Here is a 26,721-nt window from a genome sequence, read left to right as displayed (position 1 = left end):
TAATGGTTGTCCAAGGTTGAATGCCGTAAAGCGGGGTAGCCAGTGCACTGCTCCCCCATGTTGTTCGATTACAACTCCCATCAGCTTTGACATCATGGTCAGTGGTTGGGGAAGATGGGAATTGTAGTCCAGCAGCATCTGAAGGATACCACATCGGCTATTCCTGCTATAAAACAACCTGGGTATATTGCATTGTCTTTTTTTTTACTTTATTGCATGCCTATTTTCATTTTCTAAAAACAGTACAATGTTTCTGTTCAATTTTCCATGAAAGAAGGAAGTGCAAAAAACAAAAACAAAAAACAACAAAAAACCAACCCACAATCCAGCCTTGCCCATTGGGAATATTAAATTTGTGGAGTTGTGTCTTCATGCTTCAGCTTCCTGGCTTTTTATGCCTTTGTCCTGGTTTGTACTGATATCTGCTTTCTTCTTCTTCTTGAATCTCCCATTGCCCATTTTCATTAAATGTCAAGCAACCTCAAGTCTTTTATGAAGAACCATTTTCTGGCTCATGCAGTTCATCTGTTGCTTTTCAAAAAAGCTGACAAGTAAATTTATATTCCATCCTTCCTCGTGAATATGGATTGTATTCAGCTAAGTCCTACTCAGTGTAGACCTACTGATATTAACAAACCTAAATTAGTCACCTCCACTACCTTTAATGAGTCTGCTCTGAGTAGGACATGCATCTGTGGAGTCCAGCCAAAGTCCTATTGCATCTGGTAGTGCCTGGTTTCAGTGGCGTGGCTTTACGTCTTCGTACTGTAGCTGTGTCATGCACAGATTCTTCTGTTGTGTTTTATCATAGAAGCTGTTGCCCTTGATCATGGTGATAAAAACTGTTATTGCAGAGCTGTGTGTACAGGGCTGGATTATGGCAATATATTGTGGATATGATTGTAACAGTCTCCTAAAATAATTTTGTAGAAATCATGTGATCATTTGAAAGCCTAGAGATAATGAAATACTTCCTCTTTGGAAGCAGTTGCTAGAACAGAATGCCAGAACTGTCAAAGTAAAAAATGCCACTGCTAATTTTCAAGGAATCAATCATTCTACCTGAATGGTTTAATATTTTAACATTGTATATATATAAATAGATATTTATTTATTTGCATGAGCCACCGGCTGTACATTTTCTGTACACAGAACAAAAATATACAAACACAACTGAACATATTCAATTGCCAGACTAAACTAAAAATTATACAATTTTAAACTCAGCAATATCATAGTCCTTATTTAAATGATGGTTGCTAGAGAGCCAACCGAAGAAAATTTACCAGAAATATAGGAAGACCAATTCAGGCTCTTTTCTAAATGAATATGTTGTCTGTAGGCACATGCATGAAGCTATACAGTCATACCTTGGGTCACAGACGCTTGGGGTTGCGCGATTTCGAGTTGCGCATCGCACTGAACCCGGAAGTACCAGAACAGGTTACTTCTGGGTTTCGGCGCATGCGCAGAAGCACTTAATCACAACCTGTGCGTGCGCAGACGTGGTGCTGTGGCTTGCGAATGTGTTTCCTGCACGGATCACGTCCGCAACCCGAGCGCCCACTGTATCTTAGGGCCAGTTCAGAGGATGCAATAGAAGTGTGTACAACTTAAAATTCAGCAACTCCGTGCTTTATCCTTTAATATAGGAATGAGGAACCTGTGGCCCTCTAGGTGTTGGTGAACTCCAACTCCCATCAGCCCCAGCTAGAATGACCAATGGTAAGGGATGATGGAAGCACTAGTCCAGCAACATCTCACAGTCACAGGTTCTCCTCCTCTGCTTGTAATATATGAATCTTGACTTTCCAGTGCATGTTTCCACAGTGTGCATGCTGTGAAAATAATACCATGAGCTTACAATAGTCTTATAAAACTTTTACCTGATGGAAAAGTCAGAAGAAAGTACACAGGAATTATGTATGCTCTCAGTTCAGGTTTTATGTGTGGGAAATGGCACTTATGACTAACTTTATAAAAAGTTAATAAAGCTGAATAAGTAGTGATTTAAATTCTGGTCCTTCCAGTAGCCAAGCTGCATATGGGCAGTGTTATCTCTGCGCTGACCTATAGTTTGCTCCTTCTTAATGCCCTGTAGCAAGTTGGAAGATGGAGTAAATATGCCCACCTGGCTACATCATGCATCCATCAGGATTGTTTCAGCAAGAGATCAAAGACTGAAGTGCTTAGTGGCTGTTCCACTGTTGTCCTCTGGCAAATTGCCAAAGTAAGGGCATCCTTTAGAAGTGCTGTAAGCCATATTAATTTGCTGCTGATGCATGCTGAGCTGATTGGATACTTATTGGCCTAGTATTCTGTATTTTACCTTATATTTTATGCGTGGCTTTTTGTTTCAAAGGAATCGCCACTCATTTTTGTTCCTTGTGAATGACTGAGCTAAGCTAAAATATAATATATAAAAATTAGGCCTGTAAGGTTTAGAACATGAATTTGTAAAGGTAAAGGACCCCTGACAGTTAAGTCCAGTCGTGAACTACTCTGGGGTTGTGGCGCTCATCTCACTTTATTGGCTGAGGGAGCCGGCGTACAGCTTCCGGGTCATGTGGCCAGCATGACTAAGCCGCTTCTGGCGAACCAGAGCAGCGCATGGAAACACCATTTACCTTCCCGCTGCAAAATAATTACCTTCCCATTTATCTACTTGCACTGGCGTGCTTTTGAACTGCTAGGTTGGCGGGAGCTGGGACCGAGCAACTGGAGCTCACCCAGTCGCAGGGATTCGAACCGCCGACCTCCTGATCAGCAAGCCCGAGAGGCTCAGTGGTTTAGACCACAGCACCACCCGCGTCCCAAGAACATGAATTAGTTAGACTTAATGATTTTGAAATGCTTTGGTTGATTTAAAAATGTGCTGTTGAGTAATTGGGCATCATATTTCTTTTAAAAAATCTTAATTGTTTTTAATACACATTCTTACTAAATTTGGAGGTGCCAACTTAGAGGAAGCAAGGAATTTATTTTGTAAGGTGGTGCCTGTTATGACATATGTATGCATCATGCAAACAAAATTATTCAGAACCTACTATCCTGTTAAAAATGTAATTTCGTAGGATTGTATGCAATGTTGTTCCGCTTCTGTGATGGATCTTCATTCTCCTTTCCCTTGTAGCCCCACCCGGTGTACCCTCAAAATCTGCTCCAGAGACCTGGGGGACCCTATGGAGCAGATATGGGAGGGGGGTGAGATGAGAAGAAGTTGAAGTTCTGTTGCCCGAGTAGAATTTTATCTGCACCACCTGTACTCATTTAATTGATTAAGCTATGTTCAATTAATTGGTTGATATTTGCCAATTGATAATGATAATAAGATTTCTTTAATTAGATGACAGCACAAATTAGAGAACGTTACATTTATTTTAACCGAAAAAGTTATGTTGCAAGGATATACGTCACATGCAAGTATGGAGAAAGGGATGCAGTGTAATCACTTTTTGATGCAGTTTGTTGATGAAATTAGTGCTGAAGAGCACATTTTTTTTTTTTTTGTTTTAAAGTAAATTAGTGAGAAATGCTTCTGTAGCTCTAGAGGCTTTAGGGGCATTTAAATCACAGTGGGAACGTCATGTTTTTCCACCCAAGCTGCAGCATATTTTATCCTTAGGGGGATGTAGTTTTCTCCTAGTGATGACACGGTAGAACACTGAAACAGCTCTGTAAGAAAGTTTAGCATTTATGTAGGTAAAATATTTATGAAAATAAGGTAGTTTTATCCTTACTGATTAATATAAGTGTTAGCATAACTTGATTGAAAATAAAAAATCCTTCTTCAAATGCAAAGGCAACCATCAATGAATGAACAGGACTTTTAAGAAATTCCCTAGGAAAGGCATTATTAATATCATCATCATCATCATTGGTATTATTATATATCCCACCTTTTCCCCAGGGGTGGCTTATAGGTAAAAAAAATGCAGATAAAATAGAAAAAGCTAAAAACATAGAAAATATAATAAGTAAGAAGTAGTTAAACACCAATAGAATTAAAACAACATATAGAAAGATCTATTAAAGATACAGATAATAACGACAATAAAAACATCACAGCACCACCCTTTCCATTAAAAACAGTCAGTTCCCAAAGGCCTGCTGGAACAAAAGGGTCTTCCCCTTCTGGCAGAAGAACAACAGTGAGTGAGCCAGTCAACTTGTCTAGGATGGGAGTTCCAGAGTCTGGGTGCAGCCACCGAGAAGGCCCTGTCCCATGTCCCCACCAAGCGTGGCTGTAAGTGTGGTGGGACTCAGCTATACAGCTGCAAATAAAACGTTTTAAATGTGTTGTAAAGTGCAATATACAAATGTGATACTAGATGGCGACAGCGAGCTATGCCAAATTCAATGTATTTTTCAAAACGTTTTTTAAAAGCATTTCCACAGCATTTTTTTAATACTTGTGTAGATTACACCAAGAAATAGGTAATAAGTGGAAAGCGAGAAACCTGTAGCATGAAGCTGAAATCAAGTTAAACTGTCCAGTTTAATTCCTTGTAACATAATGACTATTTCCAGGTTAATTTAGAATAAGTAGTTTGGGGAATTGAATTCTTAAATGGGATTAGCAATCCAATGTCGGTATTTCAAAATCCAAAGAAGGTCATTTTAACGTATTGGTAACTGCTTTCTGGCAGCAGTTTTATTCAATATCTGTCTGAGGAGGCAATCTATACTCCTCTGCTAGTACACTGGTACCTTGGGTTAAGAACTTTATTCGTTCTGGAGGTCCATTCTTAACCTGAAACTGTTCTTAACCTGAAGCACCACTTTAGCTAATGGGGCCTCCTGCTGCTGCCGCGCCGCCAGAGCACGATTTCTGTTCTCATTCTGAAGCAAAGTTCTTAACCCGAGGTACTATTTCTGGGTTAGCGGAGTCTGTAACCTGAAGCGTCTGTAACCTGAGGTACCACTGCACTGGAATATAAACCTACCCTTAACAGCTGTAACCATTGGAATAGCTGTGCTGTACACGAGTTTAATATCACTTTGAAGGAGTAAAACACAAGGCCTGCAAAAGACTTAAATTTCTGGTTTTGTTACAGGCTTCAGAATCATGTTTATTGGTGGAACCCTGCACATTGTTTACTTTCCAAAAACAGGATTCTTCTTTTACTTCTTTTACATGACAAGCTAAAGTGATTTTATTGGATTGGGAGCCCAAAATACACACTGTAGCGCATAGTTAAGCTATGAAACTGTGGCCACCAACCTAGATGGCTTTGGAAAAAGATTAGATAAATTAGTGGATGAGAATTCTGTCAATGGCTACTAGCTAAGATGGCTGTGCTCTGCTGGAAACCACAGGAGAGCAACGTGTTCTTTTGTGCTTGAACCCTGCATGTGGGTTTCCCACAGACATCTGGTCAGCCATTGTGACAACATGATGCTGGACTAGATAAGCCATTGGCGTGAACCATCAGGCTCCTTTTCTTATGTTCTTACGTTTCCTTCAGGAAAGTCATTCACAAGGTTACGATTGCAAGGAAACATCCCTGTACCTCTCCCCACAAACTCTTGTAATGCATCGTGCTTGTATACCAGCAGCTTGTGACATGGCAGATCATAAAATTAAGGGTGACCTGGTGCACATGCAGTAGACCCAGAACAACCAGCCTGGAGTGCTTAAGGATAAAGCCTAGCTCAGCAGCCTGGTCTAGGCTTGCACAATTTATGACTGATCAAACAAAATGTAGCCCACTGGCCATGTAATGCGATATGCCAAGTGGTCAATAACTGCTTCTGATTTTGCAGTCCTAGGTAGACAGCAGAAATGAGAGGTTTATCGAGTTTCTTGGTAGACATGGCTCGGGGGCACCGTTTGGGTTGGGCAGGGGGTCACAGGTCAAGTAGGACAAGCCATGTTCTCATCTGAGTAGTGCTGCCCTAAATATTCACATGTGCACTATGCAATATCCCATTTTGTATCCTTCAATCTGAACAGCTTTAAGGGACCTTCAGGATTATATTGATAGCCTCTGGTATAACAACAATGATATATATATATTTTTTAAATGGTTTGTTCTGCTAAAATGTCAAGTTTTAATAAAAGTTGTTCTATGAAGAATGAGCATTTGCAGCAACAGCTCACAGCCTTTGACATCTGCTACGAGAAAAATACTAACAAATGCCTAGTTCTTTATCAAAGGTGTACACAAAGGAAATAGGGAATACAGATAACCTCAGCCCAGCTACCGTTACAATGTACCTTTGGCACCGAATAAGTTGACTCTCTTAACACAGGAACCAATCAAGTCAAACTTAAGTTTTGTAAAGTTCCATTGGTTTTCAAATGGACAGAGTAAATGCATGTGTAACTCCTCTGATTACATGAGAAGGTGCTAAAATATTCCACTGAAGCAAATAGGCTTTTGAAGCTGGGATTCGAAGACTGTAGAAAGCACTTCCATATGTGCACGAGAGTGTGATTTTTCACATGCACCACATCCCTGTGCAATACATCATATGCTGCTCGCAGTAGAGACGACTTTTGGAACGCAAACCTCCCACTGAAATGTCAAGTGTTTTTTAAAAAATAATTGAAATCACTCTTTTCTGTCCCATACATGCTGGGGGGGGGGGGAGTGTCACAGTGCTTAAAGGAGCCCACTGTCCGATCCAAAGAACCTGATGGGGAGAGAGAGCCTGGGGCTGTGAAATTGCCTATTGACTCTTGGCACTTGCGCAGGTGCACAGATTCCCTGGTTGCAGTCTTCTCCGCTATGGAGAGGTGTCTTGTATTTCTATCTAAATTATAGGAATTATTTTTAAATTCACACCTATGCATCTAAAATAGCACATGCAGATTTTACGCCAATCTGTGTTCTCTTTTGTCCTCTCCTTTTTTTGGCAGCATATAAGTGGGCACCCTAGGAGGAAATCATTCTGTAGCGTTCTGGCAGCTAATGTTCAGGCCTTGCTTCTAGCTTCCTTGGTTCCCACTTCACGCAAAGGAGAAATGGGAATCAAGGTCTGATTACATATCAGAAGTATGAGTGGGAGCTGTTATTAAGGGTTGTTGAGATATGCAGGGCCCAGGCTGTGGAGAGCTTTAAAGGTTAACAGTAGCTTACTGAATTGGTCCTAGGAGTATAATCACAGCCGGTGCAGTGGTTTAGTATAGGTTATGTATGCCTTCATCTCCTAGTATCCATACAGAGAGCTTCAGCTGCGCTTCCTACATCTTGATTGTTTACAATTATATCCGTGTTAGTAGATGTAAATTGTATGTCTCATAGACCCCAGTTAAATGGTAAGGACTTTGCAGCGGTAGGAAGGAACACCAAATTATTCACACAGCTAGAACAAAGTTTGTTTTCCTGTGTTTTCCCTCTTCCTCCTTTTTTTTAATCCTTGCATTTCTTACTAAAAAATAAATAAACAACATCAATCAAACCTGCAAGTTTCGTGGGTGGGTACACCGTTTCCCAGGACACCTGCTTGGTCCCTTCGCTGATAACATCTTGTTGCCATGAAAAAAGTCTTGTTCAAGTGAGCCTATGGGCCTTGCTGATTCTCCCTAACCGCCTCCCTTGTTGCTGCCGATTGTTTTCATAAATCTTGGGTGATTTGGTTTAGCGGAAATGACCAACACATGCAAGGCAGGGCACCCATTCTAATTTTAGCCCTGCCTCCAGTTGTTTCTGGGGGTAATTGCACCCTCTAGACTTGCATGGGACAGAAGGCTGCAGTAGGTGGAGGGGGAATTGGTGAAAGTTGTGTAAGCAGAATCTGGACTTGAACTCCCATCATCCCTGACAGTTGTGTCCATGCTGGCAGAGGCTGATGGGAGGTGGAGCCCAGCACCCTCTGAAAAGCCACAGAATCCTAATTGTTGTGTTAAAGCAAATCCACCATTGGTTGCAAAAAAATATTTTAATTTTAAAAAAGGTTGTTGATTGAAAGCTGCTTTGGGTATTGCTTTGTGCAACAGAAATGTTTTGACAATAAAGTAAATTAGCTCATATGAGATATTTAGAAGTTACTTTTCTTCATAAGGCATTGCCATTGTTTGTTGGCATCTGTCCTGGGAGATGGTGGAAGAGTGCACCTTCTGGGGGCAAAGTCAAACTGTTGGGAGAGTTACAGTGCCTGCTGTGGCTGTAGAGATCGATACAGGAGGGACATGTTTTATTGCAGGTGGGGCTGATGAAAGCACCTGGTTTTGCTTCTACAGGTGCACCATAGTGTTTCTTCTCTCTGTGCTCCTCCCAGTGGTGATTTCTGCTGCTCTCTTTCGTCAAAAGAGGACGTAGCTTTGTTGTACGATGCCTCTTTGATGCAGCTCCACCTTGCTTCGATGCTTTCTCTGGAGCAGTTCAGTAGAGCTTGTTCAACAGAATCAGAGAAGCTTCACAGAGTTCAGTTATGATGGTTCTGGCTGTGTTGATTCGAGGCCGCACTTTCAGCTAGCTTTGTGCTATGGATCCTCCTTGGCTGGAAAAGAATGGTGACAATCAGCAGTTCCCCAGTGTGATGATCCTCCCCAACTCTGGATGTGGATAAAAACTGTTACGGTCATTCTAAGTGGTTACCTTTAAAGAGGTATGTGCTTTATTTCAGCAGCTTCCCTGAAGAAGAGAAAATGGTCAATATCTTTGATCATATGGTTCCACTCATATTTTTTTCAGAATGAGGATACTGTTATGTATTGAGCTGAATGCACACCTGTATTTTCAGCTCACCTTTCTCCACTTTGGCCTGCATGCAATTGGCGATAAAAAAACAGAGCAACCTGGGAGCATAAAGTTAGTTTGTGAAGCTGCCCTTGCCTCACCTTATGCCTCTTTCTCTGCAAGCATTACTCAGCATGACTCTGCCCATGTTGAGCTATAATCTAATTGCATCATGTGCTACCGAGAAGAACTACAGCTGGGACCATGGCATTGCAGCTTCAGGAGCAGACTAGGACTGCAGTCCTGTGCACAATTACATGGGAATACATTTCATTAAACACTGTGGGACTTGAGTGAACATGTCTAGCTCTGTTGACTTGCTGCCCTACCTCAAGGATCTGTAGTCAGACTTCCCAAGTCCCTGATTTCTATCGGAAGTATTACAGGTCTTGCTAGTCTAGAAGGAAGTGAGGTGCTTTTCTGATCCTTGCCCACATCGATAGTAATTCAGAGTTTGACAATAACATACTGAATTTGACTTCTCAGAAGTCTCTTTCTCAATTGTTAAGTACTAAAAGCTCGACAGCAGAACACTATATGCATGTTTACACCAGAAGTAAAGCCTACTGCATTCAGCAGGGCATACTCCCGGGTAACAATGCAAAGGATTGAAATCCAAATCACGTTTCCTATTTCCTAGAATTTTCTTTTTTACTAAGAATGGTTTATATTGTACATTGGGTTCCTTTAGAGAAGCAACTCCATAGAAAAGAATGTCTGTGTCTTCCAGGCAAGGGAGGAGTTTTATTGTAATGTATTTTACAAAGTTCTGTATTTGTGCAGTTTAGGCAAGCCTTTGAAATACCCTCTTCTACATTAACTCCTGCATGACAACACCTTTTGGATTCTCCCATATACAGTGATGTCAAGGGGAAAAGACAAAATTAGCTGTCAGCTTAGACCTTGATTGATCCCTTTTCAGCGTTGCAAGTCCTTGAAACCTTCCTGGAGCTAGAGGATAGGTACCTGTTGGTACTACTAGAACAGGCTAAGCTATTTACCCTTTAAATGTTTCAAAACTGCATTTAATCCCTCCCCCACTCCTTCCTCATGTCCTCTGGATATACCAGATATTTATCTGAACAGACTGCAGAATCCTCAGTGAGATTTCTCACATCCCTTTTGCCTGAAGTGTTTCTGACTGCTGAAACAGAAGCCACCACAAATGTAAAAGAGAGAAAATAGTTTTACTTTTCAAAATACATTTTTCAAAGTATTACTTCTGGACTCAGAAGTAAGTGGAGCTTACTACCAAATGAACATTAAGTTTGGGCCTGCATGTGAGAAAAAGGTAAATTAGATGAAAATGTTCATTGAAAATTGCTGTAGACACCATCAGTGCCTCCTAGTATTGAATAAAATGCTTTCCCCCACATTTTCCACACATTCCTCAGGAAGCTGTGGTTGGGAGATTATGTGGTCCAAGGGGATGAGAAGAAGTTCAAAAGCAGTCCAAAAGTCTGGGAAGTAGCCGGTGAGAAGTGGGGTATATAGCCAAGTACTTGAACAAATCTTTGGCTTTAGGTTCTGGTAGTATGGCCTTACATTGGTATTGCACCAACAATACCACTTCTAGTGCAAACACTTAAAACCACCATTCCTCGTTTTCCAGGGTAAACATTGGAGACTGGATAAGCCTCATGTTCATTCTTCTAGAAATTTTATAACAGTGTGAAAGAATTTAAAATTGTGCTGCCTTTATCATGGCATCACATTTTTTTTATCAAGAAGACTCTGTCCTTTCCTCCCTTCCCCCCAATTCCGTTCCTAAAATATTGTAACTGTGGCTTATCTCTGACATGCACTGTAAGGACTCAAGACATATGGAATAATATTTTATGTTTGAAGGTACAGTAGTAAAACAACTTCCCATCATCAGTTATCACAAAATAACTGCTTATAATCTAATTTTAACTGTGCATATACTTTCTTAGATGTATAGAAACTGAAGTGTTATCTTGACTTGGTTGATATCAAAACCTTTGGCACTTAATTATGCCAACTTTATTTGGTTTTTTATTTATTGTCAGATGGCTGTAGTTATTTTTGCCATCTTTTTTTCCTGTTGTATATACAAGAAGACATTTTGAGAAAGAATGTGGTGAAGTAGAATGCCAGAGAGAGAGAGAGAGCAAGAGAGAGAGAGAGAGAGCGATTGTAATGATATATGATCTTCCCTATGATGGTGTCTTCCAGACTACAACTCCCATTTTGCTCCAGCCAGTATGATGGGAGTTATAGTCCTGAACAGCAGGTTGGAGAAGGTTGATAGATTCTCCTGTGTACAATTTGCTAGTAGTAGGAAGGTCTGCTATGCTGGGGTACAATATATATTTCAATCAAAATCTTGAGCAACAAAACAATTCTACACAATGATAAGTGGAGCTAAAATCTCCCTGCTTTTCCGTGGGACTGTTTCAGAGTGAGCAATTGGAAAATTGCAGTCATTAACTTGGTATTTTTATATTTGTATTTCGGGATAGCTCAACAATAGATTAGGTTGGAATTAGGCTTTACAAAAATATCATTCCCGATTTGTTATTCTCAAGTAGCTTACTTGTTATATTTGCTAATTGGATTCAAGCTTCGGTTGCAGTGCTGTGACACTGGTGAGAGCTAAAAACATTTCAGACAACAATACATGTATTGAAGTCTGCCTACAATACAGGTTTTCTTTCATTCTTTCAATATTTTAGTTATGTGGGGTCTGTTCTGTTACATACAATGAGTTTCCAGACCCATTGTATGTAATGGAACTAAAACATTGAAAGAACAACAACAACAAAAAACACCACCACCTGTATTGCTGGCAGACTTCAATGTACGGCATATATATTGTCATGGTCTTGTGCCAGTGATAATGTAACATTAGCCATAGCTATTGGGCAGTGTTGTGTTAGCACTTTTTCTTGCTCCACTGTGTGGCGCTGGTGGAAACGAGGAGGGCAGTATGGTAAGAGTCCAGGATGCCAGTAGAGGATTAAAATTCTACACCTCTTCTTCTTGACAGTTAAGTGGTTGCCTTGGCAACTGATGCAGATTTTAATGACTGTCAATACAGTGCTTTATAAATAAGCAGTTGTACTGCTTGATCATATGCATGTTTCCTTTGAAGTGAGTCTCACTACACTCAACTGGACTTGCTTCCAAGTACCGGTAAGTGTGCATCAGGTTGCAGTTCACATCCAAAACTTTAAGGGTTGGCTCCAGATGTAGTTCGAGTAGATGCATCAAAATTGACTGGTTGGCATTCAGATAAGTTTTACTCTGAGTGGACCCAGTAGATTACCGAACATGCTTGAGTTCGATCCATCATATTTTAATAAGTTTACTTGAGTAAAACTTAGTTGAATACTACCCACAGTATTTAAGTTAGTCCTAAGGCTGCAAATAAAATTTTGTAAAATTTTGTAACTCTGGATCGCTGCAACCTTCTTCACTATTGGATCCTGTTGGGTTCAGGGGCTCAGGGACACTCCCCAATTCACCATGGATCCACAAAATAATAGTGTGTGTTGTCAGTTTGCATGTGGGTTAGGAAGTGCAGCCCAGTTGGCAGAGGGAGATTTTTCTGCTATATGAGACCAACAAGGTCTACTGAAAAAATAGGGGGGATATAGCATCTTATCATACCTCAGCAAACCCTGGGTACTACACAATGCTCTATGTTCCTTGCTCACATGTATGGAAAGGGAGATGAGGTTCTGGACCAGGCTTCCTCAGCCTTGGCCCTCCAGATGTTTTGGGACTACAATTCCCACCTAACCACTGGTCCTGCTAGCTAGGGATCATGGGAGTTGCAAGCCAAAAACATCTGGAGGGCCAAGGTTGAGGAAGCCTGTTCTGGACCTTATCACCCATTATGCCATGACTTTTGGGACTTTAAATGCCAACAACTGCTGTAGAATCATCTAGCAACAAATGTCAGAGCAGCATATTAGCCCTACATTTGTGAGAGTAACTATCCTCCACAATTCTTTGGCAAACTTGAAATATCTGTTTTAGTAAAACTTCATTAAACATTTTCCTGTAGATTTTATGTACTTCATTTCCCATTATGCCAATTATGAAGACACTGTGTCAAGGAATAAAATTAATTACCTGTAATTCTTGTTCTCAGAAGACAGCAGCATGAGCCTGAGAGTCAGGGTCTATTGTGCAAGGGTAGAGATGTGTTGTGACATTTAGCTCATATTTCTCCAGAGGTTTTGCCTTTCTAATCATCCTGCCTCTCCTACCCCAATTCTTCTAGTGCTGAAAAATATTCACTGTTGCATCACGATTCACAATCATGGACACGGGCATGATATAAAAGTACTGCTAATGCTTGATCCAACCCGTCTTTGTGTAACTACCTTTAGTAAAATCTTACAGAGCGGAAGGACCGGTTCCTAATTTTGGCACTGCTGAATGTGCTCGCCTGGAATATGAGTGGGGCGGGCGGGAAGAGGAGTATGAGGCAGACAAAACAAAAACCTGATGCGGCAACATATATGGTAACAACCAATTGGAAATGGTGATAAATTAGGATTCTTTATTTAAAAGGCACCTTTTAAAACTAAATTGTAAATCTTTCTCAGATACCTTTTGTGATATGGAAAAGAATATAGAGGCTGCTGGAAGATGGCTATGATTACTCAGTCTCTACACAAACTGGAGTATAAGACAAGTCTGTGAATCTGAACCACCTTACGATATGTTTATAGCAATCTCATACCTTCAGTCACCCAAAAACGTTTCAGGAGATGTGAGAGAGGTGTACTGTATGTGTATGTGTGTATGGAAAACCTTTTGAGGACCACATGCAAAGGATACAAAGCAATTTTGGGCACATATTCATCTTGATCACTTCAATTACCCTAAGCACATACAGAGGGAGAATATGCGGACTTATGTTGCAGACCATTTGTCAATGTAGATAAATGGGACCAGTTCTCTCCAGTGGCCAACATATTCCAGCCAAGAACCTGTAATACAGGGAGTAATTAGAAAATCATACTACTTCCTCCTCCTCCTCCTCCTCCTCCTCCTCCTCCTCTTCTTCTTCTTCTTCTTTATTTATACTTCACCTATTTCCCTGATGGCACTCAAGGCGGCTTACAGATAAAAATAGAAGCTGCTAAAAACAGAATTGTTTTTTGAAACAATTAAAACAATTAAAAATTCATAGATTGAGAAAATTAAAACTACATGCATATATACATGATAGAAATACAGATGAATCCAGTTCTGTGAGATGCACTTCACAATACAGAGTAAGCCAACACTTTCTAGTATGCTTGACATGAGAAAGCAAAATTGGTGATGTTGGAACTTAATGCAGTCATCTTGCTCTAGAATATGCAGTTTTTAATTTGATTGGAATGCTGGTTTTATGAAATACATCATTTATTTATTGGTTTGCTTGAGTGTGTTTCAGTTAGCCTTTGAAATATTCATACGGCAGTTAGAATACTTTGGGTGGCTGTTTTGAAAGCTGCACACAGTTCATTCTTTTTAGTTCAGCTGGGGTCCCATGTCCCTTGAAAACACTTCCCCCATCACTAAGTGAGGTGAAGAGAAACTTCCATCCATGCCAGAGCAACTTGGAAGTAGAGGAGAGGAAGGGAAGTCCGTATATTATGTAAAGCGTGTTTTAGCTTTAACAAGGTTATTTAATTGTATGCAGGCATACGTGCCAGTGCCATTGGCATTGGCAGAAGAACAAAAATGTAATAAGCACTTGTTGCTTTTCATCCATATATTGATACTTTTTTTTATTCTTTCTCGTGAACCTTTGGGGTTGCAGTCTAATTATTGCTGATCCTCACTAATGACTCTTTCAGGGATTATCTCTTACAATGTCAGCCATCTGCTACAGTTTAGAGTAATGAACTAACTGGGTACAATTAAGGTTTAGTCTTAAGTTAAAAACAAAATTCTGATGTCTCTCGGAACACACTTGGATAAAGCCTCAGTGTCATGTCAGTATTATAGTTACATTGATCAACATTTACTTTGACATGTTTCCTTTGATGTCTTAGTTTTGATGGCTGTTTTGGATTTTGTTTTGCAGCCGTGGATTTGATGTCAATATTTGTGATTTTAATGGGGATGGTTTTATATATTTTATTATTGTTTTTCTGTTTTGGATTGTAAACTGCCTTTAGTTTCTCTGAAAATTAGCAGGGGTATTTTTTTAAAAATAAACAACGGCATTTATAATTCAACTATATAAAGAACAGGATGTTTTTTCTCTGTTGATTTCTCCCCCTCTATATAAATGCTAACCTTAACGTTTCCCAGTGTCCATCCCATTATCTCCCATTTCCCCTCTGGAAAAAAGGAAAAAGTAATTTCTGCCAAATCTGTTGCATACTAAAATATTAATACTACAGTTGCCCATAATATTCTAAACTTCTTGCATTTTTGAGATATTTTATAAAATATCATGTCACAAATTATATTGGGTGAAAATATTGCAAGTGGTTTTATTGTCTATTGTTATGGTTATGCTGATGTGCACTGATAAAAAGGTAAAGGTACCCCTGCCCGTACGGGCCAGTCTTGCCAGACTCTGGGGTTGTGCGCCCATCTCACTCAAGAGGCCAGGGGCCAGCGCTGTCCGGAGACACTTCCGGGTCACGTGGCCAGTGTGACATCGCTGCTCTGGCGAGCCAGAGCTGCACATGGAAACGCCGTTTACCTTCCTGCTAGAAAGCGGTCCCTATTTATCTACTTGCACCCAAGGGTGCTTTCGAACTGCTAGGTTGGCAGGCGCTGGGACTGAGCAACGGGAGCGCACCCCGCCGCGGGGATTCGAACCGCCGACCTTTCGATCGGCAAGCCCTAGGCGCTGAGGCTTTTATCCACAGCGCCACCCGCGTCCCTATGTGCACTGATAGGAGTGTTGGAAAGGAATAAATATCAACTGGGATAATGGGATAAATGTTTCTTTTAGTACCTAGCACATCCTTTTAGCACATGCACATCCCACCATGCTTGTGGCTTTGGGTTGGGGTTTCTATATTTAATTAATATTAGTCCATGATAATGTCAATGTGTTCATTCAATAATGCTAAAGAAATTGGCCACCAAGCCAGCTAAATGTAGTCATGGCTCAGACCCACTGAACCAATGGGACAAATTCATAATTCATGAGTAACTAAGAGTGAAATCCTTTACATGGTTGGTTATTCAGTGGAGATTCCTTCCAAGAAAGTGGATATAGCAGGATAGACTTATATCATGTAAACTTACTTTAACTGAAGCAGAGACATGGACATGGACAGGTTGGACACAGAGGAATGGTGGGAGGAACCAGCCCCCAAAGAAGAAGGCTCAGAACCAGAGCTAGGGACAACAATGAGTGGTCAGAGGGAGAAGACTGGAGGGGGGTGCTGAAGAAGTAACAGAGTGGAGGCAGGGTGGTGAAGAAGCACGGGAGCCCCCCCTCCTGCTGTGACAAGCTCCCCTCCTCCCAGTCTCCCAGAACCAGGAGAGGCATGAAGAGAGCGGAAGAGAAGTTAGCTTCATGCAGGTGCAGTCTCAGATTGCCTGGGGGAAACCCTGAAAAGGAGGGGATTTAGGCAGCTGCTTCATGGGAGCAAGACCTACTGAGCCCCTTGGGCTTGCTGATCGGAAGGTTGGCGGTTTGAATCCCCATGACGGGGTGAGCTCCCATTGCTCTGTCCCAGCTCCTTCCAACATAGCAGTTCAAAAGTAGGCCAGTGCAAGTAGATAAATAGGTACTGCTGCGGTGGGAAGGTAAACAGTGTTTCTCTGTGCTCCGGCACTTGTCAGGGTCCTCAGTGCGCCAGTAGTGGTTTAGTCATGCTGGCCACACAACCCGGAAATTTGTCTGTTGATAAACGGCAGCTCCCTCGGCCTGAAAGCGAGATGAACACTGCAACCCCATAGTCACCTTTGACTGGACATAACCGTCCAGAGGTCCTTTACCCTTTACCCTTTACCTGTGCTTATTAGGCTTGAAACTCTTGTGCAGATCCTATTTTTTGTAATAAAGAGTTAACCCCACTTACTTCATATGATTTACTGCTGGCTTGCCCCTGTCAGACATTGAGCTGAATGTAACCAGAATTCTTTTCACAGTTAAAACACTCTTTTATTTTTAATTTCTCTTTCCCCTAAAAAAGCAACATATTGCTTGAAGTAATATTCCTTCCAGGTTATTTATGTGTATATATTTCTGTGATCTTTTGGTATTTTTCTGGTGATGGGTTTTACTCGTTGCCACCTGTGCTTCAGTTCAGTCCATCCGACAGAATCTTCAGGCATTATGATGATGAATTAAGTAAACATCTAAGAGGGGTAGTGACCACGAATGTGTTAGATCTCCCCTGCCACTGTTCTGTCATGGAGGCTTTCCATGGTTCTCCGTAGTTCTAAAGCACATGTGGATCCATAAGTAAGACAGTGGTAATGGTGATGGTGAGAGTTGAACAAGCACACACTCCCCCCCACACCAGTCTGTTTACTTAATCTTAATGTGTGAAGTGGGCTACTGTGTATATCAAAGGTCAGTCGACTATATAATTTCATACAGAATATTTTTAGACGATTGAATAATTAGCAAGTTGCCAACATGGAACAGGAAAAGTGGCGGCACAATTTCTGAAACATTCTTATTTTATTAAACAGAAAGGAAGTGCTAATATATTCAGCAGAATCACAGGCCTACGTTCTAAGTATTGTAAATAAATCCATCAAAGTGGCACTCCAGTGATTTCTGCAGATATGTCTTTAGTAGAAACTTTAAAATGTTGAGCACTGCTGATAATATAAATGCATGGTTTTTCTCAAGCACATTTGTATAACATTAGCTTTCCCCCCTCTGCAGCGAAATAATAATTTGCATAGGAAATATGCGTTTTGAAGTATGTTCAAGTCCTTTTGTTTCCCTTTATAAATGTGGGCTTCCTCCAGCACGCATAGCAATCTTATTGCTGTTTATAGGATCACTTATCCCAGAATTAGAGAGGCCCTGATCTTGCAAGGGTTGTTGAGTCTTCCCCGTCCCCTGGTAGCAGATTGTAGTACAAACAATTGTGCCATGATGTAATATGTGGGAAGATTCCACATTCACCTTTGTAAACAAGTCACATGTAGAAATGAATTCTGTTTACCTGTTTGTGTCAAATGTCAGTGACGCATAAACCATTTTTGAATGGAGTGTGCCATGTCCGAATAGTACTAGTAATATGTGGGGAGATCTCAGATTCACCTTTGTAAACAAGTCACATGTAGAAATGAATTCTGTTTACCTGTTTGTGTCAAATGGACCCTGTCAGTGAAGTATAAACCATTTTTGAATGGAGTGTGCCATGTCCGAATAGTACCAGTATATTTGTATGAATTTTTTGCTTTTTAATCTGTTGTCACAGAAATAGGGGGCTAGTTGAGATCGATTTCTATGAGATTATGGACTCTCTTCAACCCCCCCACAAGATTTGTTCAAGGTCACAGGCAGCATAACAAAACAAGCCAATGTTCATCATCATAGAGGAAACTATAATAAAAATAAGATGTTGCAACCTGTCATCAAATACAAGAGCATTTATCCTCTTTTTCCTGATAGGCCTTATTTATAGATTTAAAATACAGTCGTACCTTGGATCCTGAATGCCTTGGTACTCAGACTTTTTGGCTCCCTAATGCCGCAAACATGGAAGTGAGTGTTCTGGTTTGCTAACGTTCTTTGGAACCCAAACGTCCAATGGGACTTCCAGGGCTTCCGATTGGCTGCAGGAGCATCCTGCATCCAATCAGAAGCTACACTTTGGTTTCCTGAACGTTTTGGAAGTTGAACGGATTTCTGGAACAGATTTCATTCGACTTCCAAGGTACGACTGTAATGATAAGTAACCAGAGCCATACTTGCAACTGGGACTTCTAGAAAACGGATAACTTCCATCATTTTCACATCTGCACAATGTTGGTTGTAGGCTTTAAAGGGCCCTTGGGCATGTTACTCTCAGTGCCCAAACTCACCACTGTCACCCTTAATTGCTCAATTCCCTTCTCCCTCTGGGCTCAGCCTGCATTGCCACCCAGAAAGATGAGGCAAGTGGAGTCTGCTGCCCCTTCTCTCCGCTGTCACAGAGAGGCTAGGTGAACAGCAGCAGCAGCAGCAGCAGCAGCAGGGCTAGGAGCCTCTAGGGTTCATCAATGGAGCCCCTGCTAGAATGTGGATGTTAGCAAGTGCCCAGCAATGCTAACCTCAAGTGCCAGTCTTGCATTTGCAGTAGCCTATTAAATGTGCGGTGCTTTTAATTTATGAACGTGTCTCTTACAGACAGCACTTTTGATCATTTTTAGACTTATTATAAGGTGAAATAGAATCTATGTTAAGGATAGGCAGATTTGTCAGTTTCAGTTTTATCTTGGTTTGTCTTCCCCCCCCCCCAAGACCACATTTTGACATCTGTTTGCATTTTCTTTTTAAAAAAATTCTCATGAAAATTCATTAGTATTTTAATGCAAATATGTCCTAATCTGCACATTTTTAGTGGAATTTTTGCCTAATTTTTGTACGTTCCTTAATCTAATATATGCATTTTTATGCAAACTTTACTACTGTATATGTTTTCTTGTGCATATTACTTGGCCAGAGAACTGTACCACAAAATTCAGAGAAGTGTGATTTCGAAGGATGGCTGTGTTTTCGTTCTCATATGCTTTCAGAATATGTGAATTACCTCAGTTTGTCTTTAAACATTAAGTGGGTTTAGTTTTCTCCCATCCCTATTCTGTGTAACAAGTTTTTATACTTCGTAAACTGCTCAGGAGATTATTTCAGTATCAAGTGGTATGTAAATTAAATATCCAGAATTGGCCTCCGCGGTCACACTGTGTTCATGGAAGACAATCTTACTCAGCTACGAGTGATCGCCAGAGGAGAAAACAAGAAGAAATTAAATAATAATGTGTCCTTTTTATTATAGATATGGAGTCTGGAGAGCGGTTAACATCAACAGCAGCATCAGCTTCCTCTACCACAGCGACGTCGTCTCCAGCATCTTCATCCTCTTCTGTTGTTTCAGCAGTTTCCAAAGGTAGCCTTTCTTCTGGAGCTGCCTCACTTAGCTCCACAATCAACACCTGTGGTGAATATGCCTTACCAATTCCTTTTTTACAATGTGGTTTGCTTGGGTCAATGTTCTCCTGAAAGATTATTTCAGGACTTTTGCATGCAGGGCCATTTTAAGCATATCCGGCGCCATGGTGCAAAGCTCCCTCCGGCTCCCCCCCCCCCATTTCCCAGAGTTTTTTAGGGAGGACTGTGCTGGTGGTGGGGCTGGAGGAGGCAGGCAGCGGCTGGAGGGCAGCTCCTCTGGCAGGGAAGAGGCAGAGGCTGGACATGGCACCTCCCGGCTTAGCTGGCCGCTTTGTGCCGCGGTGGCCATGGCAGACGGATGCTCCAGGTGTGGCGCTGCTTTGGAGCAACATGGCGGGCGAGGTCGGCGAGCTGATGCTGGGAGGTGCCGCGTCCAGCCTCCCCCTCTTCCCTGGCACCCTCCAGAACCTGGCGCCCCGCGCCACTAGCCTCTATGGGCAAGACGTCCCTGTTTGCATGTTTGGAAACTGAGTAAATGCTAAAAGAACAATGAAACTTTTGCTTGATGAGAAGAGCTTACAAAAAAAGAGGGGAAGTGCTGTATATTTGCCACATGGAGTAACAGGAAACGGATATGGTTGCCTGTCTAATGCTGTACACGCAAAGACTACACCTGGATGTAGAGCCCTTCTGGTGCAATGGATGGATGGCAGAGGGAGGGCTGGCAGGGATGTGACCAACTGGTCAACCATATGCCCCGGTTCCACACTGTTCTTAATCACTTGGGATTGAACACCTGAATAGGGCTGCAGTGCGCCTGTGATGGGTGAATTTGAATTTTGTGTTTAATTGCTGATTAATTGCATAACACAGTGGGCAAGACCAGTGTTACATAGAATGTTCTCAGATGTATGGTTAGGTCTTTGAACAACAGCAAAACATGAGCATACCAGTGCTTCATTGCTGTGATCCCGCAACAATACTTATGCAATTGCTGTTCACGCTGCATGGTTCAATAAAATCTAGTAAATGCTAAATTTACTAGATACTCCAATATGAACACAATTGCATCCTTACATTTCTTTTCAACTCCCAGTCTCATTGTTCACGTGACCTCTGAGACGCACATGATAATTTGTTAGTTTACCAATCTCAGTGTGTGCAAAGTTCAGGAGAAAAACATCTACTTAGATAATTCACCATTTATCTTTTACAGTATTAGCAGTTATTGTTTTCTGTGATATAAAGTCACAAACACCTTCATCTCGGCTTGCAATTAGAGAGGCTCAGGTTTCCTCCAGTTCAATATAATTATTTTCTTTGCAGTAATCAATAGTCTATTAAGCAAGCTTGTAATAAACTTCAGTAATTCTGCCACACAAATCCCAAGGCAGAGACTGAGCCCAGGCTGGAACCCAGGGTGTTGTGCCAGAGAGATTGTATTACAGATAATATGTTATTTGTGGGTACTTTGAAATCAGCTATAACTGTATAGTGCGATTTTGGAAAAAATACTTTTTCAAATGGGTGTAATTTGAGCACAGTAATTATGTTACACATACATTTTCTGTTGTATTTTTAAACCATTACCTTTTTGAATCAGGAGCCAGTTACTCAAGAGTAGTCTTTTGAGTATTCCCATACAGTTCAGTGGCACGTCCCTGAGGGCTGTATCAAAGTTTATGCTATAAGTAATTACTGTGGATATGCTTGTAAGACCCTCCTACAAATGCAACAAAGGGTTAAGAAATGTATTTTGACATAAACCTCCATACAGTGCAGTCCATTTCATCAAATAGGTGTTATCCTGAATTACAGGTTGGCATATACACAACCTCTAAATGTGTAAACATAATGACATCTAAAATGGACACCTGAGTTCAGATCCCTGTACTAAAAAGAAAAGGAGGGAGAGATTCATCATGCATGAAGGAGGGAAAGAGGAGGAGAAGGTTCACATAGTGCCAAACCATAGTTTGGCATTACGTTTGAACAAGTCCCTATGTGGAAATATGGTTACATGGTTCAGAGCATTAGTTATACAGTGGTACCTCGGGTTACAAACACCTCGGGTTACAAACACTTTGGGTTACAGACTCCACTAACCCGGAAGTATTAAGAACTTTGCTTCAGGATGAGAACAGAAATCACCAGGCAGCGAGCCAGTGGCAGCAGGAGGCCCCATTAGCTAAAGTGGTACCTCAGGTTAAGAATGATTTCAGGTTAAGAACGGACTTCCGGAACTAATTAAGTTTGTAAACAGAGGTACTACTGTACAATGAAATCTGTTGGTTGGATGAACTTTCAGACGTTTCATCAAGGTTCTGAGCATATTTAGTTGAAACTGCTTGGGTGTTTGGTACCTTCGGCTACAGAGTGTATGAATGGGCTTCCTTGGGTGCATCCAGGTAGCCCTGACCTCCAGGTTACAATGCATGTGATGGCAAGTCTCCCTTGACTGATGCACAATCAACTATCAGTCTGCACGCCTTTATGATTGGCCAGTGTTCGTGTCCTCATGGAAGGAGCCCTCCACATATACATCTGTACTGGCTGGGGCAGGGGTCTGCAACCTTTAAGACAAAAAGAGCCACTTGGACCCGTTTCCAAAAAAACAACAACAACTGGGAGCCGCAAAAACATTGCAACATTTAAAACAAATATAACACTGTATATATTGTTTCTTGCCTTAATGCTGTATATACAGGATCGTGCAGTCAGCTGTCAATCTCAAGAAAAAAGGACAAATAGCTAATTAAAATATTTAATTTACAACCAGGTAACCAGGTTAATGGGACTTTTGCTCCTGAACCTCAGTGCTCAGTGTCTGCACATCAGGGCTGTAAGACGTCACCTTCATTTTCACACAGGCTTGCAAGCTGTCATCTGTGAGGCGTGATCGGTGTTTGTTTTTAATATAGTTCATGTTGGAGAAGACCTGCTCACATACATATGTGGAACCGAAGATCGACAGGACTCCATCGAGTCCAACCCCCTGCCAAGCAGGAAACACCATCAGAGCACTCCTGAGATATGGTTGTCAAGCCTCTGCTTAAAGACCTCCAAAGAAGGAGACTCCACCACACTCCTTGGCAGCAATTCACCAAACTTTCACCAAACTTTCCCCTGCTTAAGTTTAAAAAGGGGCTTCAAGCAACTAAAAAGGGGCTTCAGGCAACTAACTCCACGTGGAATTCCACGCGACCGCGACTTGCTATGCCCAATAATCAATGCCACAAAATGCCACAGAAAATTAACCAGGGCCCCAGTAAACCATAAATCATAATCAGTGCCTGATGCAAATAATAATTAATAATGAGGGCCCAATGTCATCCTCGTCATTATAAAAATAATCCCTCTCTTTGCGCCGCCCAGCCTCCCAAGAAAAAACCCCCACCTCAAACAGTCACAAAGCACAAATTCCACGCGACCGCAACTTGCTATGCCCAATAATCAATGCCCCAAAATGCCATAGAAAATTAATCAGGGCCCCAGTGTACCATAAATCATAATCAGTGTCTGATGTAAATAATAATTAATAATGAGGCATTCGTCATTATAAAAATACCTTTTTATTATTCATTTGTTTGACCCCTCAGAATTACTCCTCCTCATAGAAATAAAATTAACAAGTTACCTTTTTTTGAGTGTGTGTTCTTCACTCCCCTTCAAAACAGTGACCAGTGTATACGGCCCCTTTCAATGCAGCCTGCTTTCCCCAAGGAAAGAACAATTCACCAAACTTCCCCCTGCTTAAGTTTAAAAAGGGGCTTCAGGCAACTAACTCCTCCGCCTCCTCCCCTCGCCTCCTCCCCTCGCCTCGCCTCCTCCCCTCGCCTCCACTCCTCGCCTCCTCCCCTCGCCTCCTCCCCTCGCCTCCGCTCCTCGCCTCCTCCCCTCGCCTCCGCCCCTCGCCTCCTCCCCTCGCCTCCACTCCTCGCCTCCTCCCCTCGCCTCCTCCCCTCCCCTCGCCTCCTCCCCTCGCCTCCACTCCTCGCCTCCTCCCCTCGCCTCCTCCCCTCGCCTCCTCCCCTCGCCTCCGCCCCTCGCCTCCTCCCCTCGCCTCCTCCCCTCGCCTCCACTCCTCGCCTCCTCCCCTCGCCTCCTCCCCTCGCCTCCTCCCCTCGCCTCCTCCCCTCGCCTCCGCCCCTCGCCTCCGCCCCTCGCCTCCTCCCCTCGCCTCCACTCCTCGCCTCCTCCCCTCGCCTCCTCCCCTCCCCTCGCCTCCACTCCTCGCCTCCTCCCCTCGCCTCCTCCCCTCGCCTCCGCTCCTCGCCTCCGCCCCTCGCCTCCTCCCCTCGCCTCCTCCCCTCGCCTCCTCCCCTCGCCTCCGCCCCTCGCCTCCTCCCCTCGCCTCCACTCCTCGCCTCCTCCCCTCGCCTCCTCCCCTCCCCTCGCCTCCACTCCTCACCTCCTCCCCTCGCCTCCTCCCCTCGCCTCCACTCCTCGCCTCCTCCCCTCGCCTCCTCCCCTCGCCTCCTCCCCTCGCCTCCTCCCCTCGCTTCCTCCCCTCGCCTCCGCTCCTCGCCTCCTCCCCTCGCCTCCGCTCCTCGCCTCCTCCCATCGCCTCCTCCCCGGAGCCGCAGCAAAGGCTTTAAAGAGCCACATGCGGCTCTGGAGCCGCAGGTTGCCGACCCCCGGGCTGGGGCATAGCTCATTGTCATGTGAAAGAGCTAGAAGGTCATTTCTTGAAAGACCCTTCATGCATTGGATAGCTACCCGCAGGAGCAGAATGCATGAACTTTAACTTAAGATGACTTTAAATGAAAGCGACTTACTACCTAGTACACAACTATGTTTACAATCGTGTTGTAAACTCAAATCCAATAATCAGCCAAATTCAATCACTTATATTAAGACTATTGCTCTCATAGAACTTGCTCCCTCAGGAGGCAGTGACTACCAACTTGGATGGCTTTAACAGAGGATTAAGCAAATTCATGGAGGACCAGGCCATCAGCTTTGGCTAGGCACAATGGCTGTGTTCTACCTCCACTGTCAGAGGCATTACACTCCAAATACCAGTTGCTGGGAATCGTAGATGGGTGCACAGTGTTGTTGTATTCATGTCCTGCCTGTAAGCTTCCCATAGGCATCTTGTTGGCTACTGAGAATTGGGTGCTGGACTAGATGGGCCTGATTCATCTGACTCTTCCTGTGTTCTCATCTAGACCCCAGCTCTGAATTTGTACATGTTATTTTATGGCTGACGTTTGAAAAGTGAGGTGCACATATTTCCTTCAACATATGCATGGACTTAATGTAATACATATACCTAGACTTTCTACAACCAGAGCACACATTTTACCCTTCACTGTATTAGTACATGCATTTTGATGTAAGTCTTTTTCATGCTTACCCCTCTTTCTTATTTATAGTTTTTAAATATTGGTACCCAATTACTACAAATGTTAATTAAAATAGATGTTTATTTGATCTGCAGTCACTCCTGCATGATTAGGCTTTCTTCTCAATATTTTTTTTTCTAAAGCACAGAAGGCTCATTTGCCACTACTGTGAATTTTACGTTTCTAATATTGAGAGGCATGTTACAACAAGCTGTTCAAAGATCAGTATTTTTAGGGAAAACAACAGTCATGGTTTTTGGGTGCTATTTCTATGTTCAAATCAGATAATGAGAGGAATCATAGGAATGAAGCTTTCACTCCCATAAACTAAAAGGTAACCTCAGTAAAAGGTATCACTTTCTCTCCTTTATGTGCTTATGAGAATTACCTTCTGAAGCCCTTGGAAAAGAGAATGTCTGCATAAATCCAGTATCTTAAGTGTGCAACTACTGGGGTGCAGTGGGATGGGTGTGTGTGTGAAATCTAGATGATCAAATTTGTGCCTCTCTTGCTTTGCAAAGGATTTTGTTCACCAATGTTTTATGTTTAAGGCATTAGTTAAGTATTTATCCCTTTTAGTTCTTTTGAAAAGGCTTATTATAGTGCAGCACAAAATTCATTAATATTAATAAAGGCATTTGCCTTTATCGTTCCTTGTTACTAAGACACCAGCACTGTCGAAATGGATGCTGGCCTTTTGGGTAATACTTTCAATCATTTATCTATGTACTGGCTAGTAGAATTTCAAAAGCTTTGCTGAAAAATATTCAACCTATTATAATGTAAGTCAAGAGTCTTAAGCAATGTAGTTTTGTATTAAATTTCATTATGCAAAACATGCATGCAGAAAGCTGGCACCTTTAAACGGGAACGAAAACTAAAACCGAAAAATGAAAGGAAATACAAATATTCATCTCCAGCCAGAATATTAATGTATCAGGAAACAAAAAGATAATGAGTCGGAGGAAAGGAGAGAATCGGTATAATTCACCGTGCTGTCATATGACTTGCTTTGAGGACAAGCCAGAAACACATTCCTTTTTGAACATATTTCTTACGTTTTCTTAAAACACATATTTTAAAATTAATATATTTGGTTCTTGCTTGCATATCCTGGAAAAATGTTTTCAAGAGCCTGATTGTAATGTTTTCATGTTACAGAGTGTTATTTTTATGAGTCTTTGCAAGTGTAGCAAAATTGTGCTCAATATTCTGACTTGGCTCATCCTAAAATTACTGTTTGAATTTAAAATGATTTCAGTGCTTGTTTGCACGATCGCTTTGATGCATTTGCCTCTTCATGTACAGTAGTTCAAATTCGGATTTATAAATTTGGTTCTGTTAAGCATAAGGCTAAAGTGTCTGCATAATGAGTTCACCCTGGAGCAGTTAGAGCTAACTTACCAACAGACCTACTGGGCTTACACTGAATGCAAGGTCAGTCCACATAGCTGTGGCACACAGGGCTCAGATCTCCAACAGACGGGAATGACCAAGTGGCTTAGGAGAAAAAGCTCAGAGGTCTGCCACTGTTGCTTCCCATCATCTGCTGCCTGAGAAAATTGTTGCACTCAGTCTAATGGCAATGGACAAAATATATCTGGAAATTACTGTTGGTGCCCCTCAATGT

The 26,721-nt window shown here is 42.1% G+C and overlaps 1 protein-coding gene and 1 long non-coding RNA gene across 23 annotated transcripts in view; both read left to right on the top strand.

Annotated features, from left to right (window-relative positions):
• Positions 1-26,721, top strand: part of BAZ2B (bromodomain adjacent to zinc finger domain 2B) — a 183,636-nt gene that overhangs the window by 83,848 nt on the left and 73,067 nt on the right. For 14 of the 22 annotated variants that reach the window (XM_083702743.1, XM_083702756.1, XM_083702744.1 and 11 more), the window contains one exon: positions 19,631-19,792. In XM_083702743.1, the coding sequence (XP_083558869.1) occupies positions 19,633-19,792 (160 nt within the window). In that variant the 5' untranslated portion in view covers positions 19,631-19,632. Of the gene's footprint in view, positions 1-19,630; positions 19,793-26,721 lie in introns of those variants that run through there. The other 8 variants (XM_083702747.1, XM_083702748.1, XM_083702761.1 and 5 more) reach the window with 1 other exon arrangement.
• Positions 21,145-25,982, top strand: LOC310834042. The gene is made up of 2 exons (XR_014559074.1): positions 21,145-22,307; positions 24,397-25,982. It is a non-coding gene; the product is annotated as an uncharacterized lncRNA (long non-coding RNA).

The sequence above is a fragment of the Podarcis gaigeae genome (assembly GCF_964106915.1).
Source record: "Podarcis gaigeae genome assembly, chromosome: 1".
NCBI classification, from domain to species: Eukaryota; Metazoa; Chordata; class Lepidosauria; order Squamata; family Lacertidae; genus Podarcis; species Podarcis gaigeae.
Note: the sequence above shows the minus strand (reverse complement) of the source record. Positions and strands in the feature narration are given on the sequence as shown.